The sequence below is a fragment of the Papio anubis genome, chromosome 2 (assembly GCF_008728515.1).
Source record: "Papio anubis isolate 15944 chromosome 2, Panubis1.0, whole genome shotgun sequence".
NCBI lineage: Eukaryota > Metazoa > Chordata > Mammalia > Primates > Cercopithecidae > Papio > Papio anubis.
The window spans coordinates 54,647,500-54,670,006 of NC_044977.1; the positions used below are offsets into that span (position 1 = coordinate 54,647,500).

Consider the following 22,507-nt stretch of genomic DNA (forward strand, 5'->3'; position numbering starts at 1 on the left):
ATTGTCCTCATTTTCCTTTTTCTCAGCCAAAAATAAAACCTCATATTTGCTTAGTGGCTTCTAAGTCTAGGCTTCTGACCTGAAAATAGTTGTGAATGTTCTCCAGGTGGTTACACATTGGGGTCACCAGTTGAAAAACACAATGAACAATTTCTTGGGCAGATCTCTGTTGGAGATGTGAGAATCCAATATTCCGGCTTCCTTTGTTCTATAATAAATTCAGAGTTATGAGTGAAGAAATTGCTGGATAGCTTCTCAGAAACTAAGGGTTCGCAATGGAGTTAAGTCAAACCTGTGTCACCAGGTAGGAGCAGATGGGAGAAATGAGTTGTTCACCTAAGACTATATTCTAACAGAGGGATAAAAATCTTGCTCCATCTTCTAATGACTGAGAGATTGGCTTTTGTAGAGGAGGAACAGTGTTTGATTGAGACATATAGCCCTATCATAACTAATCAGATAAAGGTCACATAAAAGTAGAAATCATTTAGGTTGACAAATGTAGAGCAATAGACTCCTTCTTATAACTTTTTTTTTTTCTTTTTGAGACAAGGTTCTGCTCTGTCACCCAGGCTGGAGTGCAGTGGCACGATCACAGCTCACTGCAGCCTTGAATTCCTGGGTTCAAGTGATCCTCTCACCTCAGCCTCCCAAGTAGCTGAGACCACAGGCACATGCCAACAAACATGGCTAGTTTTTGTAATTTTTGTAGAGATGGGGTTTAACCACATTGCCCAGGCTGGTCTCGAACGCCTGAGCTCAAGCAATCCACCATCTTGGCCTCCCAAAGTGTTGGGGTTAAAGGCGTGAGCCACTGTGTCCTGCCTCCCTCTTATAATTGAAAAACAAACAAATAAAAAAATGTAAAAGCCTGGGCAACATGCTGAAACTCTTATTTACAAAAAATACAAAAATTAGCTGAGTGTGGTGGCACATGCCTATACTCCGAGCTACTCAGGAGGCTGAGGTGGGAGGATTACTTGAATCCAGGAGGTGGAGGTTTCAGTGAGCCAAGATTGTGCCACTACACTCCAGCCTGGGCAATATAGCAAAGCCCTGTCTCAAAAAGTAGAGCCAATAGTGAATACAAAGAAGAATGAATTGCTGGGCACTGTGGCTCTCGCCTGTAATCCCAGCACTTCGGGAGGCTGAGGCAGGCAGATTACGAGGTCAAGAGATTGAGACAATCCTGGCCAACATGGTGAAACCCCGTCTTTACTAAAAATAAAAAAATTAGCCAGGCATGGTGGCGTGTGCCTGTAGTTCCAGCTACTTGGGAGGCTGAGGCAGGAGAATCACTTGAACCTGGGAGGCGGAGGTTGCAGTGAGCCAAGATCAAGTCACTGCACTCCAGCCTGGCAACAGAGGAAGACTCCAACTCAAAAAACAAAAAAAAAAAAAGAAGAAGGAATCAAGAAACTGGATATATTGATGTTTAAAATGCTTATATCCAAGATTTTCTTATTTAGTTATATGCACCATCCAACTGCTTCCCCGGATATTAGGTGCATGTTTGTACACTACATACACATCTGAAGTTCTGGCCGCTCTAGACAGCTTACTACTACATTGAGGCATGGGCCCGGGCTTAGTTTGGGAGGCTGTTGAAACCAAAATTCAAGTAAAGAACAGGATTCAGGAATGTTTAGGGCATTTAGAAATACACTTCGTAGGTCGGGCGTGGTGCTCACGCCTGTAATTCCAGCACTTTGGGAGGCTGAGGTGGGCGGATCATGAGGTCAGGAGTTTGAGATCAGCCTGACGAACATGTTAAAACCCCTTCTCTACTAAAAATACAAAAATTAGCTGGGCATGGTGGTGCGCGCCTCTAGTGCCCAGCTACTCAGGAGGCTGAGGCATGAGAATTGCTTGAACCCAGGAGGCAGAGGCTGCAGTGAGCCGAGATCGTGCCACTGTATTCCAGCCTGGGCAACGGAGCGAGACTGTCTCAAAAAAAGAAATACATTTCTTATTCCAAGTGCCTTTCTATTTTCTGTTTCAGACTTCCTTTTTTTTTTTTTTTTTTTTTTTTCTTTTTAAATTTCTGAGACGGAGTCTCATTCTAATGCCCAGGCTAGAGTGCAGTAGCATGATCTTGGCTCACTGCAGCGTCTACCTCCTGGGGTCAAGCAAATCTTCTGCCTCAGTCTCCCAAGTACCTGGGACTACAAGCATGCGCCACCATACCTGGCTAATTATTTTTGTATTTTTAGTAGAGACAGGCTCTTGCCATGTTGGCCAGGCTGGTCTCAAACTCCTGACCTCAGGTGATCCACCTGCCTCGGCCTTCTAATGTGCTGGGATTACAAGTGTGAGCCACTGCACAGGTAGACTTTTTGTTTGTTTGAGACGAAATCTGTTGCCCGGACTGGAGTGCGGTAGTGCAATCTCAGCTCACTGCAACCTCCGCCTCCCCATGCCTCAGCCTGCCAAGTAGCTGGGACTATATAGCTGCACCACCATGCCTGCTAGTACTTTTTGTATTTTTAGTAGAGATGGGGTTTCACCATGTTGGCCAGGCTGGTCTCGAACTCCTGAACTCAAGTGATCTGCCCTCCTCGGCCTCCCAAAGTGCTGGGATTACAGGCGTGAGCCATCGGGCCCAGCTTTCAGACTTCCTTTTTAAAGCAAGATGAGGCCGGGCGTTGGTGACTCACACCTGTAATCCCAGCACTTTGGGGGGCCAAGGTGGGTGGATCATGAAGTCAGGAGATTGACACCATCCTGGCTAAAATGGTGAAACCCCGTCTCTACTAAAAAAATTAGCCAGGCGTGGTGGTGGGTGTCTGTAGTCCCAGACACTTGGGAGGCTGAGGCAGGAGAATGGCATGAACCTGGGAGGCGGAGCTTGCAGTGAGCTGAGATCACTTCACTGCACTCCAACCTGTGTGACAGAGTGAGACTCTGTCTCAAAATAAATAAATAAATAAAGCAAGATGAATACTGTCTGGTAATACGGCTGCACCCATGCTACACAGTGACCCAAACACAAAGCCAGAGAAAGTGACAACTTTTTCATCACTAGTACCTCCTTTGTTCCCAAATCCACTAAGCCCAAGTCATCTGCTTCTGCCTACACTAACCTTGAAAAAGGGGACTCTCCTGGCAATAGGAGGTGTCAGCATACTCTCCAGCTTCTGGGAGAGATCTTCTAGCAAGAAAAGTAGCTCAGCGGGCCCAAGTTGCACAACTTCTGTCGCCTGTCACATGGAGGAAAGGATTAGTTCCAAGAATGTCCTAGTCATTTCATGATAATTTTTTTTCTTTCTTTCTTTTTTGTAAATGTGCAGTGGCAAGATCATAGCCATTCCAGCCTTGAACTCCTGGGCCCAAGTTATCCTCCCATCTCAGCCTCCTGAGTAGCTGGGACTACAGGCACACGAAACCATGCCCAGCTACATTTTTTTTTTTTAAATTAATAAGAAATGAGGTCTCAGTATATTGCCCGAGCTGGTCTCAAACTCCTGGGCTCAGATGATCCTTCTGCCTCAGCCTCCCAGTGTGCCAGAATTACAGGTATGACCAGCACACCTGGGCTCAGCTAATTTTTAAATTTTTTTTATACAGATGGGGTCTCACTTTGTTGCCCAGGCTGGTTTCAAACTCCTGGGCTCAAGCAAACCTCCTGCCTTGGCCTCTCAAGGTATTGGGATTATGGACAGGCATGAGCCACCACACCTGGCTATTTCATGTTAATACTTCCCAATGGGTGAAAAAAAAATTTTTTTTTGAGACAGAGTCTTGTTCTGTCTCCCAGACTGGAGGGCAGTGGCATGATCTTGGCTCACTACAAGCTCTGCATCCCAGGTTCAAGCAATTCTCCTGCCTCAGCCTCCCAAGCAGCTGGGATTACAGGTGCCCACCACCAGCCTAATTTTTGCATTTTTAGTACAGACGTGTTTCATCACGTTGGCCAGGTTGGTCTCAAACTCTTGACCTCAGGTGATACACCTGTCTCGGTCTCCCAAAGTGCTGTGATTAGAGGTGTGAGCCACCGCGCCTGGCCGGATAAATAATTTGACTTTTATTTATTTATTTACTTATTTTTGAGACAGTGTCTTGCTCTGTTGCTCAGGCTGGAGTGCAATATTGTGTTCACAGCTCACTGCGGCCTCAACCTCCTGGACTCAAGTGATGGTCCCACCTCAGCTGCCCAGGTAGCTGGGATCACAGGTGTGTGTCACCACGCTTGGCTATTTTTTTTTTTTTTTCTTTTTTTTTTACTTTTTGTAGAGACAGGTCTCACTGTGTTACCTAGGCTGGTCTCAAACTCCCAGTACTTTGGGAGGTCAAGGCGGGCAGATCATTTGACGTCAGGAGTCTGAGACCAGCCTGGCCAATATGGTGAAATCCCCTCTCTATTAAAAATACAAAAATTAGCCAATGTGGTGGTGGGCACCTGTAATCACAGATACTTGGGAGGCTGAGGCAGGAGAATCGCTTGAGCTCAGGAGGAAGAGGCTGCAGTGAGCCAAGATCCCGCCACTGTACTCCAGCCTGATGGACAGAGCAAGACTCTGCCTCCAACAAACAAACAAAAAAACTAGCTGGCTGTAGTTGGGCATGCCAGTGGCCCCAGATACTTGGAAGGCTAAGGTGGGAGAATCACTTGATCCTTGAATCCAGGAGTTCAAGGTTGCAGTGAGCTATGATCTTGCCACTGCACTTTAGCCTGGGTGACAGAGCAAGACTCTGTCTCTAGAAAGAAAAAAGAGGCAAAGGAGGAAATTCCACCCATCTCATATAAAGGATAGCTATTATGCTCTGTCATATAATAAAGTCAAGCATGTCCAAAATAAATATTCTGAATAGTAAAATAAGAATTCAAGACAGTATAGTTTAGAAGACATACTTTTTCTCTATAAATTCCTCTGTATACCTTTCCAGTTGTGGATCCAAGATGCATTTCCTAAATATCCTGTGATTAAAAAAATGACTTTGAATGCCACACGCAGAGTTTGGAAAAAAAAAAAAAAAGACTAATTCAAGGGAATTTCACTTTTGTCTGTTCATTAAATAATCCTTTCATACTTCTCTTCCTCTAATGTTTTGCTACTATTAACTCTGGGCAGGATCCCAGAGTGATCCCAGTGTAATAACTACATTACACTGCCAGAAGCAGAAGGGGTGAAATACAGTCTCACTGCAAACTGCTCACTCAATACACATTTATGTGGAATCTCCTAAGGGTGAGATGATGTAGAAAGATAAAAAAAAAATATGGCTTGGTGCAGTGGCTCACATCTGTAATCCCAGCACTTTCGGAGGCCAAGGTGGGTGGATCACAAGGTCAGGAGATCGAGACCATCCTAGCTAACAACAGTGAAACCCCATCTCTACTAAAAATACAAAAAATTAGCTGGGCAAGGTGGCGGGCGCCTGTAGTCCCAGCTATTCAGGAGGCTGAAGTGGCAGCAGAATGGCGTGAACCCAGGAGGCAGAGCTTGCAGTGAATGGAGATTGCGCCACTTCACTTCAGCCTGGGCCACAGAGCGAGACTCCGTCTCAAAAAAAAAAAAAAAAAAGAAGTGAGAGGTTCTACCTGTGGAGGAGTGGAGAAACAGTCTTATTTGGGATGAGACGGGCTGCCTCTAGAGAAAATTATTTTACAAAAGCAATTAAAACAGGCCCTAAGGAATATGGGTTCAATTTTAAGTCTAGCCTTGGTGGTTTCTTTACTGTAGCTGAGAAAGGAGGCTGTATTTGACTGTTTGTCTTGGGGACTTGTAGACTAAGTGTCCCTGGTTTTTTTCAATGTGGACCTCACTGTCTGAACTATTTAAAAAATTAATAATAATAAAGCTATGGTACTGCTAGCTATTTCCACTTCTTCGATTAGATTAGAAGCTATTTGAAGGCAAGCATCATGCTCTATGTACTACTAAAATGCAAGTACCTTGATTAGTGGCAGACACAAAATAGGACTCAGTAAGCATCTGTCGGGTGCTGAACAAATGTGAAAAAGTGAAAAGGGCAATGACTTCTAAGAACCAGAAAAGTGCTCCTCTACAAAAATAATCTAAGTAGCTTATTAGCAGTAGTAGTAGTAGTAGTAGTAGTAGTAATAGTAGTAGTAGTAGTAGTAACCTAAACGTAAGGATCACATCATTGGCATATTTTATGTCTGACACATTTTTAAAATCCTTATGACTTACAAACACCAATATGATAAGGATGATTATTCATCATTACTTTCACATATAAAGGCTTATACAGTCAGTCTAACTTCTCTCCTCAGTGTCACAGTGTTCTTTGTGAAATAAGAATAGACCTGAGGAACTTTCTGAAAGAAGATTAAATTCTGAGATCCTAGCCTGTCACTTACTTCAGTGTGCATTTCAGTATCTAAGATGAACTTGGTCACAAGTCCACAATGTAGAATAGAGAAGACCTCAATGTCCAGCTCTCGGAAAAAAGCATGGTAATTATGTAGTAACAATGATGTCTTTTCTTCCTTCCCTGTGAACTCCTATAGGGAAGTCATGGCAACAAAGAGAATAAATAAATCTTCTATATTAATCAAATTTTAATAAAAACTTCAAAGTGCAAATATGCATTTATTTAATGCAAAAAATTACATTTTTATTATAATAACAAATTTCTCTAGCAAAAGTCCCTAAATATTCCCAAGACAGAGCACCTAATTTAAGATGGGGATACAAGTCACACATCAAGACCCTTAGCTGGTTTCTATTTAGGGATGATCTATTAGGCAAATCAAGGCATTTAGGTCTAGTGTAGAAATCTGTGAGCTGGCCGGGCATGGTGGTTCATGCCTGTAATCCCAGCACTTTGGGAGGCTGAGGCAGGTGGATCACGAGGTCAGGAGTTTGAGACCAGCCTGGCCAAGATGGTGAAACCCCGTCTCTACTAAAAGTATAAAAATTAGCTGGATGTGGTGGTGTATGCCTGTAGTCCCAGCTACTCGGGAGGCTGAGGTAGGAGAATCACTTGAACCCAGGAGGTGGAGGTTGCAGTGAGCCGAGATGGCACCACTGCACTCCAGCCTGGGTGACAGTGCGAGACTCCATCTCAGGAAAAAAAAAAAAAAAAAGAAAAAAAACTGTGAGCTTAGGGGCCAGAATGGTCTGGCTTCAAATCCTAGCTCCAGCATTTATTAACCGTGTGACTTTGGGCACTTGTCTTCCCTGGATCTTAGTTTCCTTATTCATTAAATGTGGTATTAATATTAAATTGGGCTCTTAGAGAAACTATACCTAATAAATAGACAATAAATGGTAGCTGATAAACAGAAATAATTGGGATCCATGTGGTCCAGGCAATTTCAAACACATGAAACTCATTCTGCGAACAGTACAAATGTAAAGTAAAAGGGAACTAATGATAATCAAGTACCTCAAGAGAGAATTCAATGTATTGCTGGGGTACAAAAAAGGGACTAAAACAGTCAAGAAAATAATTAGAAAAAACAGTCAACAGTGTGTGGCAGGAATAAGGACCTACAGTCTAATATGAACTTTGCTACTAAGGAGATTACTCCAAGGCCTAAGAGAGTTTTGGCTTGCTGTTTCCTAATTTTCTTTTTCTTTGTAAAATGCAGAGAATAAAGTTGGGGTTCTGTTACTCTCATTTGGATGTCACAAACCTTCATGGATACCCATCATTCCAATACCTTGTTCAGCTGGCCTCTATGAGATGGTGTAGGGTCACATTCTGAATTTTTCTCTTCTGAAATTGTGTCAGAGGAGGATGTCTTGCTACCATCTGCTTTTTGTTTCCTTTCTTTTATATTAAAAAGAGAAAAATGACTCAAATAATTAATAATCATGTCAGCCAAATATCATTGCCCTCAGAAAACAACCTGTTGGGAACTGCCTAGAGGTAGAAGAGGTAATTTTATAACCCTAAATTACAGTGTATTTATAAATCTAACAAAGGGTTCAGTTATACAATTGCTCCAATTATTTATGCCATGATACACATAACTTTTAGGTTAATTCAATGCAGCTCATTTAGAGACAGAAGACGAGGAAAAGAACATACTTACCTATTTTTCCTTTCTTTCTGATTTTTGCTGAAATAGCAGTAACAGTACGAGGTGTTATATCTAAAGTTTCCACGTCAAAGTTTCCAAGAGGAGGGATATAGTCTGGGGTGACTGAAACAAAGAGCAGGTTGAAGCTCAATGAGTACCAATTACACGCCACCATTAGACTTGAAATTCAGTCACTCCATTGGCTAAAAACTAGTTTCCAAAATTACCAAGTGTGGCTGAATGCTTATAAGACATATTCAAGTCATCTGACATTGTTTTGGCATAGCAAAATGGCCAGAGATAACACAGAAATATCATATTATGATCAATTATCATAAAACAACTTTAAATAATGATATATAACTAACAAACAGATAAAAACTAAAACAAACATTTAAAATCTAAATGGTGGCCAGGCAGGGTGGCTCACACCTGTAATCCCAAGCACTTTGGGAGGCCAAGGCGGGTGGATCACCTGAGGTCAGGAGTTTGACACCAGTCTGGCCAACATGGTGTAACCCTGTCTCTACCAAAACTACAAAAATGAGCCGGGTATGCTGGCAGGTGCCTGTAATAGCAGCTACTCGGGAGGTTGAGGCAGGAGAACTGCCTGAACCCAGGAGGCAGAGGTTGTAGTAAGGATCTTATTCATTCTATCTAACTATATTTTTGAACCTATTAACCACCCTACCATTTTTCCTAGTCCCCCAACCACCATTACCCTCCCCAGCCTCTGGTAACCATCCTTCTACTCTATCTCCATGAGTCAAATTATTTTAATTTTCAGCTCCCACAAATATGTGAAAATATGTTGTGCCTGGCCTATTTCACTTAACATAATGTCCTCCAATTCCATCTGTATTATTGCAAACAACAGGATCTCATTGTTTTTTATGGCTGAATAGTACTCCATTGTGTATATGTACCACATTTTATCCATTCACCCACAGATGGACACTTAGGTTGCTTCCAAATCTTGACTATTGTGAATAGCACTGCAATAAACATGGGAGTGCAGATATCTCCTTGGTATACTGATTTCCTTTCTTTTGGGTATACACCTATCAGTGGCATTCCTGGATCATATAGTGATTCTATTTTTAGTTTTTTGAGGAAACTCCAAACTGTTTTCCATAGTGCTTGTACTAATTTACATTCCCACCAACAGCGTACAAAGGTTCTCTTTTCTCCATATTCTCACCAGCATTTGTTATTGCCTGTCTTTTGGATAAAAGCCATCTTAACTAGGGTGAGATGATATCTCATGGCAGTTTTGATTTGCATTTCTCTGATGCTTAGTGATGTTTAGCACCTTTTCATATATCCACCATTTGTATGTCTTGTTTTGAGGAATGTCTATTCAGACCTTTTACCCATTTTTCAATCCGAATAAATTTTTTTCCTATCTTTATATATTCTAGTTATTAATCCCTTGTCAGTACATAGTTTGCAAATATTTTCTCCCCTTCTGTGGGCTGTGTCTTCACTTTGGTGTTTCCTTTGCTATGCAGAGGAAAGGAACTTAACTTTTTAACTTAATGTGATCCAATTTGTCCATTTTTGCTTTGGTTGCCTGTGTTTGTACGGTATTCCTCAAGAAATCTTTGTCCACTCTAATGTCCTGAAGAGTTTTCTGAATGTTTTTTGTTACTGTGGTTGTTAGTAGTTTCATAATTTGAAGTCTTAGATTTAAGTCTACAATCCGTTTTGATTTTTCTATATGGCAAGAGATAGGGGTCTAGTTTCATTCTTCTGCATATGGATGTCCAGTTTTCCCAACACCATTTATTGAAGACAGTGTCCTTCCCCAATGTATATTCTTGGCACCTTTGCTTAGAATGAGTTCATTGTAGGTATATGGATTTATTTCTGGGCTCTCTTCTGTTCCACTGGTGTGTGCATCTGTTTTTATGCCAGCACCATGCTGTTTTGGTTACTATAGCTCTGTAGTATAATTTGAAGTCAGGTAATGTGATTCCTCCAGTTTCATTCATTTTACTCAGGACAGCTTTGGCTATTCTGGGTCTTCAGTGGTTCTATATAAATTTTAGGATTTTTTTTTTTTCTATTTCTGTGAAGAATCTCATTGGTATTTTGATAGGGATTACCTTGAATCTGTAGATTGTGTTGGGTAGTATGGAAATTTTAACACTATTAATTCTTCCGATCCATGAACATGAAGTATCTTTCCTTTTTTTATTTGCTCTTCAATTTCTTGCATCAATGTTTCATAGTTCTCATTGTAGTGCTCTTTCACTTCTTTGGTTAAGTTTATTCCTATTTTATTTGTAACTTTTGTTTGTTTTATTTGTAGCTATTGTAAATGGATTACTTTCTTGATATTTTTCAGATTCTTAGTTGTTGGTATACAGAAATGCTACTCATTTTTTTATGATGAGTTTGTATCTTGCAACTTTACTAAATTTATCTAATAGTTTTTTAATGGAGTCTTTAGGCTTTTCCAAATATAAGATCATATCTGCAAACAAGTATAATTTAACATTTTCCTTTATAATTTGGTGCCCTTCCTTTCTTTCTCTTAATTGTTCTAGCTTGGACTTCCAATACTGTATTGTATAATAGTGGTATTATATAAGTGGGTATCCTTGTCTTGTTCCAGATCTTAGAGGAAAGGCTTTCAGTTTTTCCCTGTTCAGTTTAATAGTAGCTATGGGTCTATACCCAGTTTTCTGAGGGACTTTTTTTATGATGAAGGGAAGTTGAATTTAAAAAAATTTTTTTAAGCATCAAGTTAAATATCAGGTGGCTTTTGTCCTTCATTCTGTTGATAGGATGTATCACATTGATTTATGTATGTTGAACAATCCTTGCATCCCTGGGATAAATCATCCCATTTGGCCATGACGAATGATCTTTTTTTTGTTTGTTTTTGAGATGGGAGTCTTGCTCTGTCACCCAGGCTGGAGTGCAGTGGCGCAATCTTGGCTCACTGCAACCTCCGCCTCCTAGGTTCAAGCGATTCTCCTGTCTCAGCCTCCCGAGTAGCTGGATTACAGGTGCCCACAACCACGCCCAGCTAATTTTTGTATGTTTAGTACAGACAGGGTTTCACCATGTTGGCCAGGCTGGTCTCAAATTCCTGACCTCAAGTGATCCACCTGCCTTGGCTTCCCAAAGTGCTGGGATTACAGGCGTGAGCCACCTTGCGCCTGGCCGATATTTTTAATGTGTTGCTGAATTAGGTTTGCTAGTATTTTGTTAGGATTTTTGTATCAACATTCATCAGGTATATTGGCCTGAGGTTTCTTTTCTTTTTTTTTTTTTCTTTTTTTTTGAGGAGTCTCACTCAGTCACCCAAGCTGGAGTGCAGTGGCGTGATCTTGGCTCACTGCAAGCTCCGCCTCCTGGGTTCACACCATTCTCCTGCCGCAGCCTCCCAAGTAGCTGGGACTACAGGTGCCCATCACTACGCCCGGCTAATTTTTTTTGTATTTTCAGTAGAGACAGGGTTTCACCGTGTTAGTGAGGATGGTCTCAATCTCCTGACCTCATGATCTGCCCGTCTTGGCCTCCCAAAGTGCTGGGATCACAGGCATGAGCCACCACACCCAGCTGAGGTTTCTTTTTTTGATGTGTCTTTGGTTTTGGTATGAGGGAAAGCTAAGCACTTTATTGCCTCACTACTGGCCTAGTAGGACTACCAGTATAGGACACGTCCCTTACCTGCCAAGTACTTTTCCAGGATTATTTGCAGTTCTACAATGTGCTTTAACCGGGTGAGCACCTTCCCCTTCATCTCAGGTGACGTTTCCTGGCAGAAGGCATTCACAATCTGCAAAGTACAAATTACACTGTCATACTTCCAAATGTTCAGATTTTAACCTTGTTTGTATTATTTATCCAGAGCTGAGAGATGTCTATGAAAAGCAGGATCTTTGAGTTTAGTCTGTAATAGAACTGTCCTCAGCAAGGTGGTATAGAGAAAAATAATTTCTGGGCCAAAATATAGGAGATTCAGCCAGGCGTGGTGGCTCACGTCTATAATCCCAGCACTTTGGGAGGCCAAGGCAGGAGGATCACTTGAGGCCAGGAGTTCGAGACCAGTCTGGCCAACATGGTGAAAGCCCATCTCTACCAAAAATACAAAAATTAGCTGGGCATGGTGGCACATGTCTGTAATCCCAGCTACTAGGGAGGCTGAGGCAGGAGAATTGCCTGAACCTGGGAAGCAGAGGTTGCGGTGAGCCGAGATTGAGCCACTGCACTCCAGCCAGGGTGACACAGCAAGACTCCATCTCAAAAAAACAAAAAGTGAAGGAGATTAGGCTTGTGACCCTAGTTTTACTTATTACTAGTTATGTTACAAGCTGGAATAGCCAGAGAGCACATAATTTGGTGAAACAAGTTCTATTCTGCTCCTTACTAACTGTGTGACCTTGGCTGAGTCTTTAACCTTTCTAAGATTTTCTTCATAAAGAAATGAGTCCAGCACTTGGTACAGTGTAAGTACTTAAAAATTTTTAATGACTTTGAACTCCCTATACTTGAAATTCATTTGTGTAAAATGAGGACAATAGTATTCCTGCCCATATCACAATAGAGATGTGGTAATCAAATAAGCTCATTCAAGTGCATAAACATTCCTGAAATAACATGTGAGAGGAAGTCAATGAGATAGAGACATAAGATGTTGTCATCATTGTCATTATCACTAAACACAAATATGTTCTAATGGGAGGGAAACTACCACCACTCACTGAATCAAAACAGTAGGCATATGCCTGTGCTAGGATGGACAGTAGTTCTACAGTGAAGAAGGTGAGAAGGTCATTCTAGGCAGAAGGCAGCTTGGAGGAAATAAAACGTGGGCAATGTGAAGTGAATTCTAAGTATTCTGATTTGGCTACATAAGGAGGATCATATAATTGGGGAGTGGTGGGACATAACAGCTAGAGAAGCACAAGGGGGTTAGTGCTTGGTGAAGACTTCTAGGGAATCTTGCGAGAACTAAGAAAATAGTTTTGAGAAAAACTACGGACAATAAGTGAAACATCCTATTAACTCTGCTTACCTCTCGGAACCAGTTGAGAGTAAGAAATAGGAGAGAACACATGAATGCACGCTCTTTAGCAGACATGGACTCCAGCCTCTCTCCAGGCTCCAGGTCAGTTAGGAATATAGGACAATCTGAGAGAGAACAAACATTTCCAACTACCTTTAGTGCAAGCCAATAAAACCTGGAGGTTGCCTCTGGAGCTAGCTCTGCTTGCTATTTACTTTCCCCTTTAACTCATATTTGAAGGCCAAGATCTGATTAAAATATTTGCATATCATATGGCAATCAACAAATATAATTAGAAAGTTTTTGTAACAATTGATTTGTTAACATAATGGGATTCTGTATGCACTATTTTGTCTTTGGAATTCCAATGCTAAACTACTCTGTTGAGGTTAAAAAATTATTCCTTCCCACATATACCATGTACTGATATGCCCTTTCCCTAAGTTTACCAAAGAAAGAGTACAAAGAAGAAAGGATCTGATGACTTCATCCTATACCTAGTAGACCATCAATCTCCTCCAAGTTTCCGTTATGCTGTCTCTCCACACAAAGTCTCAGTAATCGGAAATAGGGAGCCAGGCACAGTGGAGACACCAATCTGAGAAGGAAAAATAAATTTCTAGACCACACTTAATAGGTATATGACTCTACATACATAGGAAGCACAACTTTTTTTTTGAGACAGAGTCTTGCTCTGTCACCCAGGCTGGAGTGCAGTGGTGTGATCTCAGCTCACTGAAACCTCTGCCTCCCAGGTTCAAGCAATTCTCCTGCCTTGGCCTCCTGAGTAGCTGGGATTATAGGTGCACACCACACTGTCCGACTAATTTTTGTATTTTTAGTAGAGACGGTGTTTTACCATGTTAGCCAGGCTGGTCTCGAACTCCTGACCTCAAGTGATCCACCCGCCTCAGCCTCCCAAAGTGCTGGGATTACAGGCATGAACCACCATGCCCAGCTACCAACTTTTTAAGAATTTTCCTCAAAACAAGTGTCTACTTTTAAGAATAAATGGCAAGGAACTTAATGGATGCTCCATTAAGAAAATAAATATAATGAGCTGAATCATAGGAAGGCAGAGGTATGAGGAATGAAAGTCCATGTGTTAGGAGAACCAGAAATAAGATAGAAAGAGAATGTAAGAGAGGCAGAGGTAGCACAGAATGTTCAAGGGAGGGAAAGAATAAGATACAGAAAAGAAGGTAATCTCAGAATATCTGTTGGCTCACACAAGGCAATATAAATCTCAAGCCAAGGGTCCAAGAAAAACCAAGGAATCTGCCGCATCCTCCCTAAGCTCTCCAAATACCATTTGTCCCGAGAGAAACTTTTTTGACTCAAGTTCCCCACCAAGAACTGTGGAAGTCCCCATGAACATTCAAAACACTAACAGGTTTAGAAAAGAAAAATATACTGACTTTCGGCCTGATTCCTGTGAAGTCACCGGACCCCCATCTTTTGCAAAGTCCTGAGAAAACAGCAGCGGCAGGAGGTTGATGGCGATCCCATCCTGAGTGTTGTATTCTTCCAGTCCGTACAGCGCTTTCACAGGAAATGGAAAGTCACTGTGGAGAAAAATCAGAATCTGATGCTGCAGCTCAGGAATACGCAAGGCTACAGGGAAAACCACTAGAGCAAACCAATTTCAAATACAACATCATGGGGAGAAATTAGAAACAGAAGAACAAACAGTGAAACTTTTAGGAATTTTGGAGCTAAGGGTGCAGGGGTGTTGGGGTTGGCAGGAAAGAAGCTGTGGGACTGGGCAGCTGTGGCTGAGGTCAAGGGTATTCTGAAGTTTGTATCAGCTACTGACAGAATTGATGTAACTTCACCAGTACAACCAAGCCAGCAGGTAAACAATACCTACCCTTCCGGAACAACACAGGAGTCCACTACGAAGGCATCCTGGAAATCATTGCAGATGGTATGCCCAACACGTTCCTTCAGGAAGCAAACAAACAAAAAGGGCAGTGCAGGGTGTACTTGCTGTAGAGCCCTAGATAAATTACTCTTAACCTTTCTAAGTCTCAGTTCTCTCATTTCTAAAAAAGAAGTAACAATAAATATCTCATTATTGTGAAGCAGAAAAGAGACAGTGCATAAAAAGCACTTAGCACAAGGCCTAGCATAGAATAGGGCTCTCAGACAGATAGTAGCCATCATCATTAACAAAGTCAATCTCTTCTTTACTATTGTTATTAAGGGAAGGAAGCCTCAGAGAAGAGCCCTGAGACAGGGTAGGGCAGAAAAGCCTTTCGCAGTTAGAATTTAGGAGAGGTCACAGGATGATCTATTTTCACACTGCAACAGAAAGACCTGAAGAGTGTAGTAAAGCAGCTCTCATGCTTTATTGCTTTAAGAAAAGACAATTGGCTTTACCAGGGCTTTTGGATCCAGCTTTTCTTGTTGGATCAGGTTGGCAAATTCATCATAGTAAAGTGCAGAGGCCTGAGGAGACTGCTCACTGCAGGAATGAACCAACTGCAACAAGGAGGTCACCTGGAGCAAAGAGGAAGAATGGTTTAAACCTTGGGCTGCCAATCCTTCCCAAACTCCATTCGCCCCATTCAAGACTGTTTTTTTCACTTTCTGATTTTACTGGCAAAGCTCTACTTCTCACTTGAAGTTTTCCTGAATGTTCTGACCTGTTTGTCTCTTTCTGATATCATCCCTTTTGCAATCTGTCAGACACTGCAGCCAGATTAATTTTTCTAAAGCAAAGCTTTGATTTTGCCATTTCCATGCTAAGAAACCCTTAAGGAATACCTCTGCCTAAAGAATGAAATAAAAATGTATTGCTTTACATGCAAGGCTCTCGGTTTTCTCTCTCAACTAGCTTTTTCTTTTTTTCTTTTGAGATGGAGTCTTGCTCTGTCATCTAGGCTGGAGTATAGTAGCGTGATCCCAGCTCACTGTAACCTCCACTTCCCGGATTCGAGCAATTCTCTTGCCCCAGTCTCCTGAGTAGCTGGGACTACAGGTACCTGCCACCATGTCCAGCTAATTTTTTTGTACTTTTATTAGAGACAGGATTTCACCATGTTGGTCAGGCTGGTCTCAAACTCCTGACCTCAAGTGATCCTCCTGCCTTGGCCTCCCAAAGTGCTGGGATTACAGTCGCAAGCCACCGTGCCCTGCCTGAACTAGCTTTATGTCCCACTTTCCAATTATATACTTATTTGTCCCCATGCTTCAACCAAACTGTTATTCCATAAACATGGCATATCTTTCTTGCTAAGACTTTATAATTAGAGAGATTAAATGGATATAGAAATAAATGCAACCAGCCCGGGAGTGGTGGCTCACGTCTGTAATCCCAGTGCTCTCAGATGGGGGCGGATCATCTGAGATCAGGAGTTTGAGACCAGCATGGCCAACATAGCGAAACCCTGACATGGTGAAACCCCGTCTCTACTAAAAATACAAATTTAGCCGTGGTGACTCACGCCTATAATCCCAGCACTTTGGGAGGCCGAGGCAGGTGGATCACTTGAGGTCAGGAATTCAGGACCAGCAGGGCCAACATAGTGAAACCCCATCTCTACCAAAAATATAAAAAATTAGCCGGGTATGGTGGTGCGTGCCTGTAATCCCAGCTACTCTGGAGGCTGAGGCAGGAGAATCGCTTGAACCTGGGAGGCGGAGGTTGCAGTGAGCTGAGATCTTGCCACTGCACTCCAGCTTGGGTGACAGAGCGAGGCTCTCTCAAAAAAAAAAAAAAAAAAGAAAGAAAAGAAAGAAAAGAACTCACCTGTGTGCACTGCTCATTGCTCAGGTTGGCTCTCTCTTGGGTCAAACTACATGATTCACTTCTAAAAAGAAAGCATTTTAATTTCATTTTTGTAATATTTTGTAGCAACTGCCAATAAGTTTAAGAATTCTTGGGAGGCTGAGGCCGGAGAATGGCGTGAACCCGGGAGGCGGAGCTTGCAGTGAGCTGAGATCCGGCCACTGCACTCCAGCCTGGGAGACAGAGCGAGACTCCGTCTCAAAAAAAAAAAAAGAATTCTGACTTCCCGGCCGGGCGCAGTGGCTCAAGCCTGTAATCCCAGCACTTTGGGAGGCCGAGACGGGCAGATCACGAGGTCAGGAGATCAAGACCATCCTGGCTAACACGGTAAAACCCCGTCTCTACTAAAAAATACAAAAAACTAGCTGGGCGCGGTAGTGGGCGCCTGCAGTCCCAGCTACTCGGGAGGCTGAGGCAGGAGAATGGCGTGAACCCGGGAGGCAGAGCTTGCAGTGAGCTGAGAGATCCAGCCACTGCACTCCAGCCCGGGCGACAGAGCAAGACTCCGTCTCAAAAAAAAAAAAAAGAATTCTGACTTCCCTAGGGTAGGGTAAAGATAAAAGTGCATAAAGGCAGAGAAGAGTATTTATTTTGTCCATACAAAATACAGATTAGAGCAAAGGATGGTTATTTTATATATTTTTTTCTTTTCTCTTTTCTGTACATATTTTTAAGGGCAAATTAGCAATAATTAGAGGAAGCACTTAATTAGTGTATGTTATGTGCTAGACATTTCAACGACTCTATGAGGTAAATCCTATTATTATCCTTATTGCAGATGTGAGTCTATAAAGGCAGAGAAATAAAGTAACTTACCCAAGGTAATTCAGCTAATTTGACCCTGGGCAAGCAGTATGGCTTCAGTGAAGGAACTCTTAACCAATACACTTTGCAACCTCTTCCCATTATTAATGTGTGTCACAGGGGAGCAATGACTATCTGAGCCGGTGGCGGCTGGGGTAGGGTTAGGGGGAGAATTTACTAAGACAGTTGTAGGTAAAGAAAGACAAGATTTCTTAGAGAAAGTATAAAAATACATTGCAAGAAAGCAATGGGCAGCCAGCAATAGAGGAGCTGACTGCAAGGAAACAAAGGCTTGCTGGGGATTTACAGAGTAGTACTTATGATGTATGCTGTATGCTGAAGAGGGCTTTGTGCATTACTGATAATGCCAAAATTGCAGTGAGCCAACTTGCAGGTGTCTGGTGATAAGTTGGGTGCAGAGGGCTGCATGTCCTGCACCATGAAAAAAGGCAGACTTATATACTTTGTCTTTGCTTTCTTTGCTCCCACCACTCTGACTCCTTTTCCCTAATTAGGATTCCACAATGTGGATTCTAAAGATGTCTCCTGATGTCTCAGAAAATAATTTCCAAGGAGCATGAACTGAAATCCAATGTTGGTTTGTAATGGCAACATCTTATCAAGCCCCCAAACCAATATGTCTTTAGATTCTACAAATGGGGACTCAAGGAACAAGGTGAGGGGAAATCCACAAGATCTTATTTGTACCAAATGTATAAAGTTCCCGACAGGAATGACACAGCAATGTAGACACCTGCATTGTCTAGTGCCTATATCAGGAGCAGATAAAGAAAAACGCATTCTAAAAGAATCAGGGCTCCCTTTTTGTGCAAAGATTTCTAGAATTTTACCTCTAGGCAATCCTCAACAGATTGTAATAGCTAGGATCACAATCCAGCAAAAAATATACATGGTATTATATACAGTCACGATTAGAACATGGAAAAGTAGCAAAACACATTTGCTCATTTCTCTCATAGTTGCAACGTCTACTGTTAAAATGATGTCTATGAGATGTAACACTTCGTTAGTTAGCAAGATTAACTGATCTCAGACCATAGAAGTCAGAATTTCCATGTGTACCTGTCTGCTGCCATGATGCCAGCCATGGTGACAGCACCAATAATCCCAATGAGTTTGTACTTGAATACGGTGCTAGAGAGCTGCTTTCTTATCACCAAGTGCATGTCATCCTGCAATGAGATGATGAAGAAAGATGAAAATGCTGGAATGGCACAGCAAAAGAAGGTATGGCTTTTATCGTTTACTAACTGTTTTTTATTTTTTTTTTTTGAGAGGGAGTTTTGTTCTTGTTGCCCAGGCTAGAGTGCACAATCTCGGCTCACTGCAACCTCTGCCTCCCAAGTTCAAACGATTCTTCTGCCTCAGCCTCCTGGGTAACTGGGATTACAGGTGCCCGCCACCACGACCGGCTAATTTTGTATTTTCAGTAGAGATGGGGTTTCACCATGTTGGCTAGGCTGGTGTTGAACTCCTGACCTCAGGTGATCCACCCGCCTTGGCCTTCCAAAGTGCTGGGATTACAGGTGTGAACCACCATAACTAGCCCTGTGTGTCTTTAGCAAGTCAATTCATCTCTCCAAGTTTTAATTTTTACATCAGTGAAATGGGGAAGTCTTTTTTTTTTTTTTTTTTGAGAAGGAGTCTCACTCTGTTGCCCAGGCTAGAGTGCAGTGGCACCATCTTGGCTCACTGCAAGCTCCGCCTCCCGGGTTCACGCCATTCTCCTGCCTCAGTCTTCTGAGTAGCTGGGACTACAAGCGCCCACCACGACGCCTGGCTAATTTTTTGTATTTTTAGTAGAGACGGGGTTTCACCGTGTTAGCCAGGATGGTCTCGATCTCCTGACCTTGTGACCCGCCCACCTTGGCCTCCCAAAGTGCTAGGATTACAGGTGTGAGCCACCATGCCCGGCCTGAAATGGGGAAGGTTGTTTTAAGGATTAGAGATAAATCATAAAAAACTTCTAGAACATGAGAACACTTGGACACAGGAAGGGGAACATCACACACCGGGGCCTGTCATGGGGTCGGGGGAGCAGGGAGGGATAGCGTTAGGAGATATACCTAATGTAAATGATGAGTTAATGGGTGCAGCACACCAACATGGCACATGTATACATATGTAACAAACCTGCACGTTGCGCACATGTACCCTAGAACTTAAATTAGAAACAAAAAACAAAAAACAAAAAAACCAAAAAACCTTATAGAACAGTGCCTGGCACATGACAGACATTCAATAATAATATATTTTATTTTATTTTATTTTATTTTATTTATTTATTTATTTTTTTCTGAGATGGAGTCTTGCTCTGTCACCCAGGCTGGAGCGCAGTGGCACAATCTTGGCTCACTGCAAGTTCCGCCTCCTGGGTTCACGCCATTCTCCTGTCTCAGCCTCCCGAGTAGCTAGGACTACAGGTGCCTGCCACCACGCCTGGCTAATTTTTTGTAATTTTAGTAGAGACAGGGTTTCACTGTGTTAGCCAGGATGGTCTCGATCTCCTGACCTCATGATCTACCCGCCTCGGCCTCCCAAAGTGCTGGGATTACAGGTGTGAGCCACCGCGCCTGGCCAATAATACCTTTTATTATTATTTCTATAAGGATATGAAAATTATAACGTTGATGACTGCTCAGCTAAAATAATGAACTAGAATAAAATACTCAGGTAAAGATTTAAACATGGAGGCAAGGCTGGGTGAAGTGGCTCATACCTGTCATCCTAACACTTTGGGAGGCTGAGGCGGCTGAATTGTTTGAACCCAGGAGTTCAAGACCAGCCTGGTAACATGGCAAAACCTCGTTTCTACAGAAAATACAAAAACTAGCCAGCTGTGGTAGTGCATGCCTGAGGTCCTGGCTACTGGGAACGCTGGGGTGGGAGGATCACCTGAGCCTGGGAAGTCAAAAATACAGTGAGTCAGGATCACGCCACTATACTCTAGCTTGGGTGACAGAGCCAGACACTGTCTCAAAATAAAATAAAATAAATAAACATTGCTGAAAAACTTTAAAGACATAAGCAAATGGAAAGAGCTATTGTCTTTGTGGACTGGAAGACACTCAATATTGTTAAGATGACAATACCATTCAAAGTGATTCAGCACAATCCTTATCAAAGTCCCACAACACGTTTTGCAGAAATAGAAAGATCCACACCAAAATTCACATGGAATTTCACAGGACCCCAAACTGCCAAAACCTTGGAAAAAAAACAAGTTGGAGGGCTCACACTTCCTGATTTCAATATTAATACAAAGCTACAGTAGTCAAAACAGTGTGGTGATGGCAGGACAGACATATAGACCAATGAAACAGAACACAGAGTTCAAAGATAAGCCTTCATATATGTGACAAATTGATTTTTGACAAGGGTTCCAAAATCATTTCAATGGTGAATGGACCATCTTTTCAACAAATGGCACTGGAAAAACTGGATATCCATCTGCAAAAGAATGAAGTTAAATCCTTAAAATATTAAAATATGCTATATACAAAAATTAACACAAAGTGGATCAAAGACCTGAATTTAAGAGCTAAAACTTTCTCTTAGAAGAAAATAAAAGAAAACCTTCATGACCTTGGATTCTGCAATGGTATCTTAAGCATGACAACCAAAAGGACAAGCAACACAGGAAAAAAAATTGATAGAGTGTGGGTCGCATAGCTTTGGAGTGGCAACCTTTGTGGCGTCAGTGACGATAAAGAGAATTAAATATGGGTGATGTTGAGAAAGTTAAGAAGATTTTTGTTAAGAAGTGTGCCCAGTGCCACACGGTAGAAAAGGGAGGCAAGCACAAGACTGGGCCTAATCTCCATGGTCTCTTCGCGCGGAAGACAGGTCAGGCCATTGGATTCTCTTACACAGACGCCAAGAAGAACAAAGGCATCACCTGGGGAGAGGATAAACTGATGGAGTATTTGGAGAATCCCAAAAAGAAAAATGATCTTTGCCGGAATTAAGAAGGCAGAAGGGGCAGACTTGATAACTTATCTCAAAAAAGCTACTAATGAGTAATAATTGGCCACTGCCTTATTTATTACAAAACAAATGTCTCATGACTTTTTTATGTGCACCATACTTTTAATAGATCTCATATACCAGAATTCAGATCATGAATGACTGACAGAATATTTTGTTGGGTGGTCCTCATTTAAAACTAAGATTGGCTTGTGGTTAAATGAATATTTTCAGTTTTTTGAATTTTAATAGTAATTCCAATTCAGTAAATGGTATCACTGTTTACCCCTTCTAAAAATATGATTAGACTTCGTTAGTAACGTTCAACTTTTCACAAAGACGGCGAGTGCCATCTTAAAACTTAACAGAGGTCGGGCGCAGTAGCTCACGCCTGTAATCACAGCACTTTGAGAGGCTGAGACAGGCAGATCATGAGGTCAAGAGACTGAGATCATCCTGGCCAACATGGTGAAACCCCGTCTCTACTAAAAATACAAAAATTAACTGGGTGTTGTGGCATGTGCCCGTAGTCCCAGCTACAGGGGAGGCGGAGGCAGAAGAATTGCTTGAACCTGGGAGGCGGAGGTTGGAGTGAGCCGAGATTGCGCCACTGCACTCCAGCCTAGCGATACAGTGAGACTCCATCTCAAAAAAAAAAAAGAAAAAGAAAAAGAAAAAAAAAAGATAAATTTGACTTTATTGAAACTAAATACTTTTGGGCATCAAAGGACACTATCAAGGGAGTAAAAACCCATAGAATGGGAGAAAATATTTGCAAATCATATATCTGATAAGGGATCAATATCCAGAATATATAAATAACTCCTATACCTCAATGGCGACAAAAACCTAATATAAAAATGGGCAAAGGGCTGAGCACAGTGGCTCGTGCCTGTGATGCCAG

The 22,507-nt window shown here is 42.1% G+C and overlaps 1 protein-coding gene and 1 pseudogene across 1 annotated transcript in view; one reads left to right on the plus strand and one right to left on the minus strand.

Annotated features, from left to right (window-relative positions):
* The window catches only part of FANCD2 (FA complementation group D2), a 75,831-nt gene that overhangs the window by 19,861 nt on the left and 33,463 nt on the right, over nucleotides 1-22,507 (minus strand). The window contains 13 exon segments of the mRNA XM_031663134.1: nucleotides 80-208; nucleotides 3,084-3,200; nucleotides 6,326-6,469; nucleotides 7,634-7,743; nucleotides 8,009-8,119; nucleotides 11,681-11,789; nucleotides 13,029-13,144; nucleotides 13,517-13,617; nucleotides 14,438-14,584; nucleotides 14,890-14,963; nucleotides 15,402-15,521; nucleotides 16,774-16,834; nucleotides 18,700-18,809. Of these exon segments, the coding sequence (XP_031518994.1) occupies nucleotides 80-208; nucleotides 3,084-3,200; nucleotides 6,326-6,469; nucleotides 7,634-7,743; nucleotides 8,009-8,119; nucleotides 11,681-11,789; nucleotides 13,029-13,144; nucleotides 13,517-13,617; nucleotides 14,438-14,584; nucleotides 14,890-14,963; nucleotides 15,402-15,521; nucleotides 16,774-16,834; nucleotides 18,700-18,809 (1,449 nt within the window).
* Nucleotides 21,281-21,716, plus strand: LOC100998066 (annotated as a pseudogene).